General features: G+C 42.8%; 1 protein-coding gene across 10 annotated transcripts in view; it reads left to right on the top strand.

The window, feature by feature from the left end:
• Nucleotides 1-16822, top strand: part of foxp1b (forkhead box P1b) — a 197784-nt gene extending 180962 nt beyond the window's left edge. For 7 of the 10 annotated variants that reach the window (XM_079682634.1, XM_079682636.1, XM_079682638.1 and 4 more), the window contains 7 exons: nt 2186-2390; nt 3571-3647; nt 4212-4313; nt 6506-6666; nt 6994-7063; nt 7834-8000; nt 12636-16822. In XM_079682634.1, the coding sequence (XP_079538760.1) occupies nt 2186-2390; nt 3571-3647; nt 4212-4313; nt 6506-6666; nt 6994-7063; nt 7834-8000; nt 12636-12774 (921 nt within the window). In that variant the 3' untranslated portion in view covers nt 12775-16822. Of the gene's footprint in view, nt 1-2185; nt 2391-3570; nt 3648-4211; nt 4314-6120; nt 6243-6505; nt 6667-6993; nt 7064-7833; nt 8001-12635 lie in introns of those variants that run through there. The other 3 variants (XM_079682641.1, XM_079682640.1, XR_013808412.1) reach the window with 2 other exon arrangements.
• The last annotated feature ends 200 nt before the right edge of the window (nt 16823-17022 follow it).

Genomic DNA, 17022 nt, shown 5'->3' with positions numbered 1-17022 from the left:
CTGTGAGTGTGTGTGTGTGGGTGGGTGGGTGGGTGTCTGCACTCGGTGTCACTAAGCATTCTTGTCAGAAATCTGACCTTTTACGCCATACATAATTAAGGAGGGACTTTTTGTTTATTTTCTTTAGCAGCTTGCCGAGTCAAAGCCAGTATAATTAGATCACCAATTACCATTTAATTAATTTCAGTCTGAAGTCTCATTTTGTCCACGCACTGGAGTGAGCCCAAATGGCGAGGCAAACAAAGGCGAGGCTATTACCAGCCTGTCTGGCCTATTGTTGAAGCCTCTCTGTGTTTATGGCCAGGGAATATGGATGAAACATGAAACAAAGCCCGCTAATCCACAGGAAGAGAAGTCAACACCGCAAAGCCCCGTTCTATTGATAGCATTGTGTCAGAAACACGCGAGCCCAAGTGTGATTTATTTAGTCCGTGATTTAGAATAACACGTCTCCTGCTACTGTTGCTGAGGATGGAGGGTCTGTGCGTCCCAGCAGTAATCCAAATGATTCGGGCAGACTCGGCCAGAAAGCTGCCGTTCAGCCTGCGAAATGTAAATAGACATCGTGAGGAGGTGGACACACGTCTGTTAAAGAGGGATTTGAGAAAACACAATTCACTCATTATAGTTGGAGCGGTTGCAACTTCATCGTTCATTAAGGTGTATTTCATGTGACGTAAAAAGTTGTATAGATTTGTTAATGCAAAACTGTCAGAAAATGCCATTTCTAGCCATTACAAGTTCATTGTTTTGATTTTATATCAGAATAAATTGAATATATTTAAGGTTTGGCTGACAAAACATGACATCTAAAGCTGATCTTTGAGAAACTTGGATGGATATTTTTCATTAATTGTACTATAATTACTTTTAAAATGATATAATATTTATATTATACACTCAAATATTAATATATAATTCTAGAAAATCATTGGCACAATAATCGTTAATGAGAATAATTGTTACATTTATAAAAGATAAGGAAAAAACTGACATCCGTTCAGCCTGAGATCTGCTATTTCTTATGTTAAATATACCTGTTGCTAATGAGTGCTAATATGAATATTAATAAGGTCGTCATAGACGTCATGAGCACCAATCAGACTCGTAATCAACACATGACGTCAGAGATGTGTCGTGTCCTCCCAACACCCCTCTTCCTCACAGTCTGAAGTCATGTTTCATTTGGATGCTGGCCTCCTTCGGCAAATTAGCAATTAGAACAATTTAGTGGGAATATGTATATGTGTCATTAGTTTTCCTGCCAATTAATATGGGGAGCAGGGGGGAGGGGGGGGGTCAGGCTTGAATTTTCCACTTGACTTGACTGCAGTGTGTGGAGGCAGCTGCTGGAAGCCATGCTGTACCCTTACGGAGACATAATTAGTTTACCTTGTAGCCATTATTACTTAAGTCCCGCCTTCTCCTTTATTCAAAACACACACAGGCCTCCGCGGGTAAACCAAATATTCTCTGTCCATCGTCTTCTCCACGGCCCGGTGATGGAGGTCATTTAGAGACAGCAGTTAATCATCAGATCACCTCCATAAGCAGCTCCTAATTACAGTCCTCACAATACAATCCCAGCTCGTAATTAGTCCAGATTGGCTTCCTCCTCTGGCTGCCTTATTAGTGGGGCGGCTCAGCGGTAGGTAGGGAGGTAGGTAGGGAGGTGAGAATCATTTTTCACAGCCGTTACGTCTTCTCTGCTCCAAACCTTCACCGGTGGTCACCAAGCCGCGGACCCCAAACACAGGACAAGAGGGACACATTCAAGGCTTTTATTGTCATGTGTACATAGCTACAGTGTAGTTATGACAATGGCATTCTTAGGTCACAGGCTCCTCCAACAGTGCAACACAGTAAAACAGATCATAAATAGTGCAAGTCAATAAAATAACATATAATAGAAATTGTGCAAAATAATCTATATACGAGTAATTTGAATATTGATATATATAAGTTACAAACAGATGAATGTTATGGATGTTCTTTCAAAAGTTCAGGTGAAGTTCAGGTGAAGCTGGGAATCAGAGCGCAGAGCGGGGAGAATAGCCGAGGCTGGAGGGTTGTTTCCCAAACGTTCAGGGATCATCTCTTCGATAACAGAGATCTGCTCAGCCAATGAGGCGTCGGAGCTCACGAGAGGTCTAACTCCTGTCTGCGTTTGTTTTCCATCTTCCAGCTCAACTTGGTGTCCAACGTCACACTGTCCAAGTCGGCCCACTCAGCCTCGCCCCCCCTCAGCCTGCCCCAGACCCCCACCACCCCCACGGCCCCCCTCACGCCGCTGTCCCAGACCCACTCCGTCATCACCGCCAACAGCCTCCACAGCGTGGGCCCCATGCGGCGGCGCTACTCAGACAAATACAACATGCCCATCTCTCCAGGTACAGTGCACACACTTGTTTTATAATCATGAGCATCCTTCTTAGGTAACATCAAGCTGGTTTCTGCTGTAACAATGTGCATGTCCCCTCTGTGGGACTAATCAAGCTATTCTCATTCTGACACATAGATATCTGTAAATTAAAGCTGCAACCATACATCAATGTTAGCTAATGTATTAATAGTTCAAGTCCATTTGTATGAAAACATTTCAGGTAATGCTGTTTTTAGCTTCTCTTAAATGTATACTTTCTTCTTTACTCTATTTCATATCATATTAAAGTGAGTTTATTTGTGTTTTCGACAACAAAACATGAAAACATGACATATAAAGAAGGAGATGATCCACATTTACATTACATTTAAGACATACAACTGCAATGAAAGTAACACAAACAATTATGTTAAAGTATTATGATACTGTACTGATATTTTCAGACTTTGTTCTTCTTAAGTTTTCTCCGTCATGTTGTTTCCATAGCAACAACAACTTCCTCGCCTTCAAAATAATATATTATATCCTTTTTAGTTTCACAGAACACAAATTGGGTTATTTACATAATATGTCTACATGATTTTGTTGTGCAATAAAACAACCAGATGGAAACACGATAAAGGAAATGTTCAAATTCAGCTCTGATCGTAGCAACATCCACCGCTCCCGAAGTTGCTGCCGGAGCCTGATAAATTCCACCGGCGGTCATACGATGGCTTAAGATGCCCTCACGAATGCCTTACGAAGGGCAAAATGGACACACGAAGTCAACACGAAAATGAACCTTCACAAAGTCCTTCGGCAATGCTTTGTGATGCCAAAGATTTTGCCACCGCTCACGAAGTTGCTGCCGGAGCCTGAGAAACTCCACCGGCGCTCATACGATGGCTTAAGATGCCCTCACGAATGGCCCGATGTTGTTACGATCAGAGCCGAATTTGAACATTTCCTTAATCGTGTGTCTATCGGGTGTCAATTTCGGGACAGTGTGACAGGGGCTTTAAGGCGGCTGGGATGGATGTTGTCACTATTCTGGACCAAATGATTATTCAGGAAAATGATAGGCAGCCCTAGATTAAAACACATAGAAACATGTGATCATGCTAATATGTGCATTATCATCCACTGATGGGACATTCCTGTTGACACGTGCTCATTGTATTCCATGCTTCCTTCCCTGTGTGCAGATCTCAGTCAGAACAAAGAGTTTTACATGAATGCAGAGGTTAGACCGCCGTTCACGTACGCTTCGCTAATAAGACAGGTGAGCTTGTGCTTTCTTTTTAAAGTGTTGTATTCTCAACATCCTCAACCCCGCTTAGAAACACAGCTATTCAAAAAAACTACATTTGTTGGATTTATTTCTCTCTTGTTAAAATGCAATTTAGACAGAAGGGCAGATTAACCATTTTCAAATGAGAGCATTTCAAGAAAAAACAGCCATATATGACAATTGCATTTGATTAAGCATTTCTGTGATTATTACCAAATTCATTTCACACAACAGTAGGGATGGACCTGTTTTAAGACGGCCAGTCAATTATCGCCGGGCCGCAGTAATCTGGGATCTCAGGAATTAATCTGAGCCATAATTGCTGCCCTGTAATCTGCCTGAGAAATGTTTTCCACTTGCCCTTCATTTACCCACAAAGGAACAATATATTCATATCTGCAGTTATTGACTGTGCATGAGATTTCTTAGCACTTTTCCACAGCCTGTTTCCTTTCTGTTTTCCTCAAGAGAACACACACAAACCTGAATTATTGATCCCTTTGTGACGGGAGCAAGATGCTAAATGTTTGTTTCTGTCGCTGTTCCCTCATCCAGGCAATCCTCGAATCTCCAGAAAAGCAGCTAACACTAAACGAAGTCTACAACTGGTTCACGCGAATGTTTGCATATTTTAGACGCAACGCGGCGACGTGGAAGGTAATTTGACTTTTTCCTCCCGACTTCCTTACACCAGACAGACCGAGAGAAGGAGACATTGTGTTCGTGTTGTGGAGAATTAAATGATATCCAGCGCCCTAATGTCCTTTACCAGAAGCCTTACTTACAATGCTCCACTTTATTCTGTCCAAATGAACCACCCTTTAAACTAACAAAGGAAACCACATCGAAAAACCAAAGAGCAGGAATATGTGCATTCTTGTGAAAAGAAAAGAGGGGAAAATAGAGAGAAAGAGGGGGAGGGGGGGGAGAAAATGAGTCTCCCTGTAATATGCTGGGATGTTCTGGTGGTGGGTGGCATTAGTTTAACACAGCAGCGCTCTGCCAGTGACTCCTGGCTGAGCCTCTCACACACACTTCAGAAGGAACACTCTGTTTCTGTCAGCAGGCCACACACACACACACACACACACACACACACACACACACACACACACACATACAACAAAAACAAAACAACAACTTAACAAATACCAGGAATGAGTGGATTTAAATGAGTAAGTGACAGAAGTCAGATTTGTTGTCTATATTCCACAAAAAGACTTTAGTCCGTGCAGCTTTCAGAACAAGAATTATTGCTGAGTATTTCCACTTGTGTCATATTTGTTTGACTTTGGGAGCACAGCCTGCCTCCTCCCTCCTTCAAACACCCCTCTTGAGAAAGTTTGTGTTGCAATATGTGCACACATCCAAACACTTGTTGATATAAAAGTCTTGAAAGTAAGTGCGTTCCTCCTTAAGAACAGAAATGCAGGCTTTACTTTTGGTCGTGCATCTCTCGGTGGTTTGTACACAAAGCACAGGCTGTGTGTTCTGACGTATATTCAGAATACGCTGTCTTGAAACCTGAATAATGTAATAACATCCCACATGTCTAAATAGTATTACACCATTCTGGATAATAATAGATTTAAAATATTAAAACAGAATATGCTGATCACACATATCAAATTGTAAATACTAGCATATTCTTAATAAAAGGTGAATACTACACTTGAAAAAATAAAATGTTTTAAAAACTTTATTTAAATGTATTTTGTTAACAGGTTCCACCTAATACATTAATAAACAATTACATATTAACTGTTTACAAAATACATTTAATTAAGGTCCACTTTTTTTTGGAGTGTAGTGCCCATGTTAAACAGTCAGTGATAAAGCGCTTTGAAGTCTAAGTTAACACACACACACACACACACACACACACACACACACACACACACACACACACACACACACACACACACACACACACACACACACACACACACACACCACCAGCAGCCTGCTCTCACACTCGCTGACAGCCCTTCCACAGGGGCACATTGTGTGTTACAGCCACTGGATTCCACAGCTCTCTCTCACACACACACACACACACACACACACACACACACACACACACACACACACACACACACACACACACACACACACACACACACTCACATTGTAAAGGGGAAATGACCAGAACCTTTTTCTAGTCGGTGAAAATCCTCTGAATAAAGTGTTGAGTTTCTCTATCTCTCCGATCAGAGAGGGGCACTTAAGAATGAATGATGTCATTAACTATATCGCCATGGATACTGATAAACATTATGTTGTTTAAGTCATTTGAAACTTCAGGGCCGTTTCCTGCCAATAACACTGTGGTGTATTTATTGTTTTCCTTCAGGTTTCATCCAGAAAATATGTCCTCTTTGATATTTCTCCTCCCATGCAGTATCCTGTACTGATAGCAACCTCTGTTTCTCTCTCCTGTCTTCCTGTTTGACACCAACTGCAGAACGCAGTCCGGCATAATCTTAGTCTTCACAAGTGTTTTGTGCGAGTAGAAAACGTAAAAGGGGCTGTGTGGACAGTCGACGAACTAGAGTTCCAAAAGAGACGGCCTCAAAAGATCAGTGGGTAGGTTGTGGTCCTCCAGCCTCCACCTAGTGTCTGTCTCTATGGAAACGCTCCATCTCATGTCGTCTGTGTGCCGTAACGTCCGCTTGCTTTGGCCCCCCATGGTGATGCCTCATAACCCACAATGGCTTTCATTTTGACCCTCTCCCCTTTCCTGTGTCTTGTCTATCTGTCTGTCTCGTCAATCACTGCATCTGCATCTGGCCGCCTCCCCCCACCCTCCCCTCCACACCTCCCTTCCTGCTGCTGGTTTGCTTTCCCAGGGTGCCGTGCGCACCAACCTTTCCCTGCATAAGTGCTTTGTGAGAGTAGAGGATGAGTGTGGGTCCTTTTGGACCGTTGAGGATGGGGAGTTTAAGCGCGGCCGCCACATTCAGAGAGGCCGGCCTCGGAAACACGCCGCTGACGAGAACTTTGACGTACAGTAAGCACCTCCGCCTGCCAAACTCCAGAGGCCCCGCCCCCGCTTGCATGCCCCCCCCCCCTCCCTTCTCTCAGTGTTGCCATCATGCTTTTTTTGTGTGTTCATGTATCATGCTTTGCCTCCATCAATTCCATTTTCTCAAAGACAGTTGTGTGGTATTGTCAAGTGATTGAACATCTTAAAAGCCACATTACTACACCAGTAAATGTATTTAGTACTTATACAAAGTGCATTGATTTCCTCTTATGAAATAAGATACCGTAGCAGAGGAATGCATGCTAGGTGAGACACGAGTCTGTGGTTGTAATTGGATTTTTCTCTCTGCAGAAGTCCCAACTTAGTGAAGAACATTCAGACCAGCCTGGGCTACGGTCCCACCCTCTCTGCTGCCTTCCAGGTAAACACAGCACTGACCTCATCCTCAGCTGCTCAGAGAACTCAGATCCTTTACTGTATTTACACTGTACAGAAACTTAAGTAAAAGTGTGTATCAGTTGGAATACATCTTTTCTGGTTTTCACTGTTATATATGATGTTTTTGGATTATTATCTATGCTGCATTCATGTAAATATTGCATTTTACATTTCTGTGATGTTCTTTTTTTAGCTCCTATTTAAAAATGAGGGTAGTTTTTTGTCTACAGCAACCCATTACATACTATGATATCATCATATATATTATAAATATGAGTTTCTCCCTGATTTAACACAGATTATATAAAATAACATTTGCTGACAATGAACCTTATTGTCCTGCAATTATAAACTTACTCAAATAAACTTATGTAAGTAACATCCGCAGATTTCACTTCAGAATATGAAGGTACATGGAATTTGTAAATTAGATTCTAACATCAACTTAATTGTCATTAAAAAGAGTCCTGAGACCAAAACATGCAGTTTATCACCTAACCAGAAGTAGAGCTAAAAGCTGTATAGTGCTATTATTACACACGTTTAGGTATAAATAATGAGATATAAACATATGCAGTGAGGTATATAATGTACATACCACCACTGTGCCTCACTCAGAACTCAAAACATTAAGAAGGAGAAACAAATCTCCTCTGTTTTTGAAGGGGATGTGAAAGGAGTGATGGGCGGCTGAGAAAGTGCTGACAAGCCTCTTCCGCCTCACATTGTAATGCCCCGGGCTTTGCTTTTCAGGCTTCAATGGCAGAAAACAACATACCTCTATACACTACTGCTTCCAATGGGAGTCCCACCCTCCACTCGCTGGCGCACGCCTTCCGCGAGGAGATGAACGGGGCGATGGACCATGGAAACAGCAACGGCAGCGACAGCAGCCCGGGACGCTCGCCCCTGCCAGCTATGTGAGTGGCACCCCCAACCCCCACCCCACCCACCCCCCCGGACACCACCCCCCCCTTATATCTACAAGTTCAGATGCTAGCTGACTAAATAATGCTCTGGAGTGTCTTAGCACATGGCATGAGATAAAAGAGAAGCTATGAGGACAATAAATAAAGCAAGGAGGGCTGATATCGGAGCTGTGTGTGTGTGTGTGTGTGTGTGTGTGTGTGTGTGTGTGTGTGTGTGTGTGTGTGTGTGTGTGTGTGTGTGTGTGTGTGTGTGTGTGTGTGTGTGTGTGTGTGTGTGTGTGTGTGTGTGTGTGTGTGTGTGTGTGTGTGTGTGTGTGTGTGTGTGTGTGTGTGTGTGTGTGTGTGTGTGTGTGTGTGTGTGTGTGGGGGGGGTCACGGCCAGAGCTGCAGCCTGCCGCCCCGCTGAAAGAGGAAACTCCACCTTTTAGGAAAGGAAGAAAAGCCCCTGTGTTATTTTAACAATGGGTTGATGAACTCTCCTCTGTGTGTCCTGCCGTCTGGCTCAGGCCAAACACAATTCCAATATGTCTTCAATGTTTTTAGACGATCACCAGAAAAGTAATTGGAAGCTTTTTTTGCTAACCTGTTAAAGTCCTTTTTCTTTCTAAAATGTCAGGAAGTGCCATTTCCAATCGCTCAAAAATGGATATTTCTTGCTTTTCTTTATTTTATCCCATATTCAAGCGAATATATTTGGGTTTCGGACTGAGAAAAAAGACATTTGACGAAACTAGAAGGGATATTTCTACTATATTTAACCCAAATGATTAATCAATTAATCAAGAAAAGAATAGGCGGGTAAGCTGCAGCTCTATTTGTTTTACCATTCACTGACAAGACATTCCTGTTGATGATTTGATTCCATGTTTGAAAGGAAAGGAAGATAAGCCCCTTTGTTATTTAAACAGCGAGTTTATGAACTCTCTGTCTGAGTCCAGCCATGATTCCAATTTGTTAAAATGTTTACAAAATGCCAGAGCGCCGAGTGACAGAGCTGCTGGCTCCGACACAATCATAAACGCCTCGGAGACGCCGAAACAGAACAACAACACAAAAGCGTAATTAGTCTGGAGGACATCGTCCAAGATTCTCGTGTAGGAAAGTTGCGGTCGGCGTGGAAACCGCAGCTCCCCGTTCACTTGTTGTATAGGAGTGTCTGCTAAGTTGTTTGAAGCCTAAAATAACACAGCGCACACCGCATCGTTTCCAGATGTGGGGGCAGACCACCGGCTCGGGCATGGCCTCCTGAAACGTCTGAGCTTTAGGGGAAATTGTGCCTGAAAACAAAAAACGGTGCAGTAATGAGCTCCTGGCCAAATGGAGGGAAGTGCCATCCCTAATCACTGAGAACATAGCTGGGAGCGTGGCTGTGGAGCAGGAAAGCAGAGACAGGATGGGTGTGTGGGCCCTGAAGGCACCACGCTCCTCCCTCTGCCCCTCTGTGCTGTCTTCAGGCAGCTCACACACACATCCATAATTATGTATATAAGCTTAATGCAAGCACAAAATGAGTTAAACCTGTTTTATTTAGCTTTTAAAGAACTTTATTCTCTTATTACTAAAACATACCCGCTTTAGATGTTATATAGAGTCAGTGGTGGAATGTAATACATTGACTTTGAAGTTCTGTACTTAAGTTAAAACTTGAGGTCCTCCTAATACTCCACTACATCTTAAATTAATTAAGGTTCATTGTATGTTAATGTAATAGTATTTAATATGTATAGCATCAGCTGGAAAATGCGACAGCTTACTGAAAACCAGGTATTTTTCCTGAGATATTCAGAAAAAAAGTAGAATTTTCTCAAACACATCCTTTATTTAACCAGGTAAAAGTCTCATTGAGATTACAAATCTATTTTCCAAGAGCGACCAAACCATATTGATGATGTCTTGCTATAGAATAAACAACCCAACAGTGTGTGAGGAGATCAAATGAGAGCAACCATACAAGGCTGTACAAAGCTGTCTTAAAATAGTAAAAACCTGACAATGCTTTATTGTTATGCAATTGAACTTAGGTCTGAACGCAAGACTTTAAAGGTCCCATGTCATGGCCATTTCCACTGATCATAATTCCATTGTTGAGGTCTACTAGAATATATTTATATTGTGCAATTTTCCAAACTCACTTTGGTTTCTCATCCAGCATCTCTGTAAACTACGTGTATTCACTGAATTTCACTCTCTGCCTTTAACGGCTCGTTGTAGCTCCAGTAGCTCCAGCCCCCACCCTCCCTGTGAGCACAGTGTGCTCACAGGGAGGGACGTTGTCGGGACGTTGTGAATCGCGCTAAGCTCCGTGGAGGTGTTGTTTCTTTGTTTAGCGACAGCGAAACACAGCCAAACTCACCCTGAGCACACACAAAGTCACAGCCGAAGTAAAAACAATAAGTGTGGCTTGATATTGAGTAAGAAAAAGGTTGATAAACGCTGTGAGAATGGGTCTGCAGAGAGAATTTTGCCGCAATCCCAACTGTCTGTTATCAGCCTTCAGCCAGGGAGCAGAAATCAGCAGAGCTGCCTGCACTGAGTGTGTGTGTGGATTGGTAAATTTGTAATAACCGGAAAAGCATGACATGGGAGCTTTAAGTTGTAATAGAGTATTTACACAGTACTTATACTTGAGTAAAGGATCTGAGTACTTCCTCCAACACTGCACACAGTAGCACCATAACTCATGACCATGCTGCCCTGGCTCACACACTTCCAAACACACGTCGTCCATCCCGCTGCTCACCGTGTCCCAACATGTGTTTTCCACGTGTGTGCCAGCCGCCTGACAGGACGCAGCTTCTAAACGCCAACAGAAACCAGAGCACTTCATACAGAAAGCTAATTATGAGCAAAGTGTGGAATCAGCAAGCAGTTCAATAGCATAATAATAACAATTTCATGTGTGCCCCGCAGCCACAGGCAGACCTGAGGCAGTTGTGGAGTTACTTTGATCTGAAACTGATAGAAAAGCTGACTTTACTTTCCCCCCCAACCTCTTTATAATTCACACAAAAGTATGTCAGTTAGCTCGTTAGCATACGATACAATCGTTGTAAATGACGTAGCAATGTGGATGAATCAAATGCTAGGCTCCGGTGTTAGGTTTTGGGTTAGGGTTAGCAGCCACAGAGGCATACCTGAAGCACTTGTGGAGTGAATTTGATAGAAAAGCTAACTTTACCTTTTCAACCTGCTTTCTTTTTAACACAAATATATGTCAGTTAGCTCATTAGCATACAACACAATCGTTGTAAGTGACACATGCCGACCCGGTTGGGATCAATCGAATGCTAGGCCCCTTCGTAGGGTTACTTGTGGATTTATTTAGAATTTTTTTAAAAGCTGACTTTTTCCCCCTTCCTTTTTTTGTAAAACTCTAATCAAAATATGTGAATTAGCCTGTTAGCATACAACACAATCGTTGTAAGTTACACACGCCGACCCGGTTGGGATCAATCGAATGCTAGGCCCCTTCGTAGGGTTACTTGTGGATTTATTTAGATTTTTTTCAAAAGCTGACTTTACTTTTTCCCCCCTTCTTTAAAAAAAAAAAAATAACTCAAATCAAAACATGTCAGTTAGCTCGTTAGCATACGACAAAAAAAGGTTGCAAATCCCACAAGAGGTCCCGGTGTGAACAAATCAAATGCTAGGCTCCGGTGATGAAGAACGCTGTCCCTTGTTGGGGTAGTAAATGAGCGTGGTGCCTCATCCTGGCACCTCTCTACCTCCACCTCTCCTCCTGGCACCTCTCTACCTCCACCTCTCCTCCTGGCACCTCTCTACCTCCACCTCTCCTCCTGGCACCTCTCTACCTCCACCTTAGAGCGCCACGTCCCCTGCAGCTTTTCATAACGTGTTTCTCTCCTGCTTTCTGCCACCGCCCGGCCTCCTCTCCCCCCTCCTGCTCTGTTTCATGTAATGAGAAATTTGGCAGATCTCATCTCTTTAGTGGCTCTTTTGCCCAGGCTGTGAGCTGCAAAAGGGCTGGGGAGGGGGGGCTCATGTTTTTGCCTTGTTTACAAGTGACAGCGTTATTATTCTCATAAGGGCTCTGTTTCTTATCGCCGTGTTGTGCCGAATGCGCCTCTCCTGCCAGCGCTTTTCTTCCTATTGACACTCGCTTGAAAATATGCATTAATTCTGGAGTTGAGAGCGCCGGTGTCTGGTTGCTGTGTTTGCTTGAAGTTGATTAATGATAGAAGCCGGCGCGGGGTCGTCCTCTGGAGACCCGCCTCGCAGGTTGTGCATGTTAACGAGCAGGAAGGGGAACACACAGCGCGCCACTGATCCTCCGCCACCAGGAGGCTGACAACGGCCGACTCCATTCTCTCTCCTGCGCTCCACTCACGCTGTTAATCTTCCTCGTTTATCAATTCTAAGTGAATACCCTGTTGTCGCTTGCCACAAAAAAAAAACAAAAAAAAAAGCCAGCAGCTTTTTATCGGGATGGGACTACCTCAAAAGAAAATTATCACGAGCACCAGCGAGGCTCTCAGTGAAGCCAGACGTTTGTTTTTGTTCCCCTGTTTCCTCCTCTATAAACAGAATCAGGTCTCTGTCGTTTTGAAGGGTTATTAAAAAAAAAAGAATTGGAGCCATATCTTCTCTCTGCTCTTCCTCCTGCAGGCATCACATTAAGGAGGAACCACTGGACCCCGAAGACCACGAAGGGCCCCTCTCCCTGGTAACGACCGCCAATCACAGTCCGGATTTCGATCACCACAGAGACTACGACGACGACCAGGGCCACGACGACATGCTGTAAGGCTAGCAGGGATCCCACCTCCCACCACCCCCCCCACCCCCCCAACCCTCCATCCTCCCCGGGGCCTCAGAGGCAGTCTGGGTAATCTGGGAGACAGAAAAAAAACGCTCGGCAGATAGCAAAAACTGAACTGCAGTCTCAGCGCTCCAATGTCTCCCAGTTCACTTTTTTTAGTGCCATTACAAAAACACACTCACTTTTTTTTCCTGATTTCTTTCTACTTTAAGTAAAGCTTCAAAAGTGAAACTTCATTTCTACTCCTGTGTGGGATGGACTCCTTTGGTACGGGGGCGATGCGTTCAGGGTCAGAGACCTTTATTCGCCGCGCAGCCAGGACGGACTGCACTCAGCGGACTGCAAGAGGGGGGGGTCGTCTCCCCCACTTTTCTCTCTCCCTCTCTCACACATCTGACCACAGACTCACACAGAGAGAGAGAGAGAGAGAGAGAGTGACTGACGTTTAATTTACACCGTGTGTGTGTAAACGACTTGTGTTCATTGTCACTGCCTTCAACACTTCTCATCGCTTTGATTCCATCGGGTGGGTTTTTATTCGGGTGTTTTGGTTGTTTTGATTGTGGGGGAGGGGTAAGATGTTCTAAAATATCAACATGATGTGTCTTTTTCCATTTTCAATGTTCCTTTTTCTTTAAACTGATCAGACCTCATGCCCATGCTGTGGAGATTGTGTGTGGTCAGCACTTGATGATGAATGTTTATGATTTGTTTCCTCTTCTTTAAATACACACACATGAAGCCGAATGTCGCGTACCGAGTAGTATTTTTCTGTCATTTATTCCACGAATCTTCAAAAAAAAAGAAAAAGGGGAAAGAAAACTCCGATGTGTAGCCCGCCCCCTCCCCCCCCCCCCCCCCCCCACCTGCTCATGAAGTCCATTGGCAATGCACTACTCGTAATGAAGGCTCTCTCCACGCATCAATGAAGTTTAATTTAAGATGCGAATGAATGACAGAGAAATCATGCAGGTTATGATTTATCCTTATGGAATTACACTTTAAAACAGCCCCTCACGGCAGAGCGTGTCGAGCCGCAACACCATTTCTGATCACTTACGAGTTTTTCTTTTTTTTTTTTTTATACAAAGCAGAATGGAAATGTCAGGTGTGCTCCGGAGAGATAATGATTTAGACCAACTAATTGTGATTCCTGAACACAACCTGCCATTGTTAATCAGACGTGTCTTCTTCTTTTTTTCCACGCTGTAATTCCATTCAGTGCTTGATGATAAACGTGCATTCCCTGTCGTTTTATTTGTATCCCGCGCATGACCAGTTTCATTGAGGATGAAATGTTCTTTTTTTTTTTTATCAAATGTAGAATTTCCAAGACTTGCAATAAGACCCAAACGTCGCACATTCCAGCATTTTGACAGCTATCGTAAAGGGCCCAAACATACAGTACATGCCATTTTATTATAAATGTGGATACTTTGATGTTCAATGTCACCCAAAAATAGATGTAATCCGCAGCATTGAATCAATTCCTCATTTGTGATGCAGCGATTTCAGCTTAGGTAGATCTCTACTAGACCATGAATTTCAAAGACTGCAATCAACCACTTTTTATTTATTATTATAATTTTTTCTTTGGTTTCTTTTTTCTTTCTGTTGATGTGTTTAATATCTTGTTCTGTGACTACCAAAGATAAACTACAAAGTCAATGTTGTGTGTTCCATGCAATATCAGATAAGGCCAAATATCTCTCCTGTAGAAAGAATCAATGAGGTGGGGGGGGGGGGGGGGATGCTCTTCAAACTGGTGTTTCCTTCATTTATTATTAAAAACCAAAGGGGTGTGAAGAAGAGGGACGGCTGCAGTAATGTTTGCAGTGACCAAAACGGAGCGGGGCGATGACCAAATTAGGAAAACGTTAGTGTTTTAGGGCCAGTGAGAGGAAAAAGGGAGCGTTTCGGTGATTTCAACATAGAGGGTAAAATCCACGAGGAAAAATAAACCGGGAAGTGGAAAAAGCTTTGCTAGGGAACAATGTGAAACAGATACTTCAACTGGACCATGCTATGATTCTCTTTTCTTCCTTTTGTATCCTTTGAAATGATTGTAAGCCACTTTTTCGAGGGGTTTTAAGCATATTTTTGGCTATGATTGTGTTCAGTTTCTTATTACTTTTTTTATATTAAAAAAAAACAAACACTCCTGTCAACTAATAAGCTGGGTACAAGGTACTTTATGGCAGTTTTTATTGTTATTATTTCACCGCTTATTAAGTAAAAAACTAAAAAAAAAGGGCAATCTGTGGTTTCCAGAAGTATTTAATATCCAGGCAGCTGTGGGACGGGTCAGTTTCAGCTCGGACCGTGAGAACAGCCGAGCTCATCCACACGCCCCCCCCTCCAACCGCCCCGTTCATCTGGCTGCATGTTTGGGATCGAGAAAGGAGAAGCGCTGGTAGATTAGAAACATTCTCAGCATGTGTAGCTTGACGTTACTAAAGATAACAGCATGAGAAAAAAAACATTTGTACGCATACCTCAGTTCAAACCTATAGGGAATGATTCAATTAAATGAGGGAAAATAAATAAAAATGTCACTCAGTTGCACTTAGTTGTATGTCTTGCATGTGTAGTCTGATACTGTAGAGAGACAACTACAAAAAAAAATGAAATTAGAGTTTGTTTATCAAAGGTTTCATCCTTTTTTCATTATCATTTTTTGCCAAACCAATCCAAACCTCAGGCCTTTTGTTCATCCTCCTGTCACTGTCCTCCGCTGTAATGATGGGTTGTTTTAAGGGCGTTCCAATATTAGGTTGTACATACATGTCGGTAAAGTCTCTTCCTCTCTTTGTCTTTTTTCTTTTTTTTTTAAGATCAAAAGATTTGTGTTATTGCTTTATCGCGACTGCTTTGTATTAACTATGAAATAGCTATGAGAAAAAAAACTGCTGTATGTATTGGAATAGCAAAACTGTGCTGCAAATGTATTTTACTTAGTAATCCTTGCTTTAAAAAAAAAAAAAAAAAAAAATCATCCATGCAGACATCTGGGCAGGCCGGGGGGGGGGGGAGATTATCCCCCATTTTGGATTTTAAAACTGTAATATAGAAGAAACAGACTTTTCTCTGTTATCATTGACCTAAGCATTTTGTACAGATTTGTCCCTCTTTGTGTTAAAGCTGTTTTTTGATACTTCCTTTTGATGGTCCAACCACTGCCTTCTGTGGCTGTATGTTAGAGATTACTGCTCTGACAAAAAGGGCACACAGGTATATTTCCTCTACGAGACGGAGATATCTTGCATGACTAATCCCAGGGTCACAGAGAAGGGGGAGGGGGGGGGGAAATATGTTTTAAGTGGTCAGTAATAATATAAGGGTGTAACAATCTAATGATATTTTATATGAAATGAATAGGAAAAAGTAAAAAAAAAATATGCAGTGCCAAGATGTAAAGAATATTGTTAAATGCTTTTTTGTTTCGTTCATTTCACGCACGCATCAAAGATGTGTCCTTCTCATCCATGTCATGTAGGTATTTTGTTCGGCATCAAGATATTTATATTTTTATCTCAAAGGGTCATTGTAAATGAGTCAAACCAAGCACAGCGGACAGGTCAAAGGTCAGACGCCCTGCAAACTGCGGCCGTGTGGCATCAGATCCCCGACATCACACGCTGGCAACAAAAAAAAAAAACGCCATTGTTTCATCCTTCACCAACCATCCAGCCCGCTGTCATCGTCCCCCTCTCTCACACACTCTCTCCAGAAAGAGGGGGAGGGAGGATGAAGGGGGGGGGGGGGGGGGGGGGGGCCAGGAGCTGTCACGGTGCTCTCATCCCGCAGCAGCTTTTCTATCTCTTACTTTCTGTTTTTCCTTTGAAGATGTACTCTGTAGTTTATTTTATTTTCTTTCTTTTTTTTTATAGAGAAATATTATTGCTCACCACTTCCATCAGTCTGTAACCTCCTCATCATTCCTCGTCTGTCTGATGCAGACCACTCTGTTGTAGTCAGTGGCGATGACTGACGTGAGCATTCTAAACATGCAATAAAATGCTGGTTGTTCAGATCCTCGGCTGCAAGTGTCTCTCTTTGTATCGGAGTGTGCGTGGAGGTATCGATTGTTTTTGAACGGCTGTGCAGAATGCAGAATTAGGAAGTCATCTTAAATTGAATGCATTACATTTCTGTTTTGTTTGCACATTTACAATCGAGGGTTACAGGTTAAAAGGTATCTGACTTCTGCCTTTTTTGTCAGAATATGAGAGA

The sequence above is a fragment of the Notothenia rossii genome, assembly GCF_949606895.1.
Source record: "Notothenia rossii genome assembly, chromosome: 5".
In the NCBI taxonomy this organism is placed as follows: domain Eukaryota; kingdom Metazoa; phylum Chordata; class Actinopteri; order Perciformes; family Nototheniidae; genus Notothenia; species Notothenia rossii.
The sequence above is the reverse complement of the archived record's forward strand: the minus strand, read 5'-3'. Positions and strand labels throughout refer to the sequence as shown.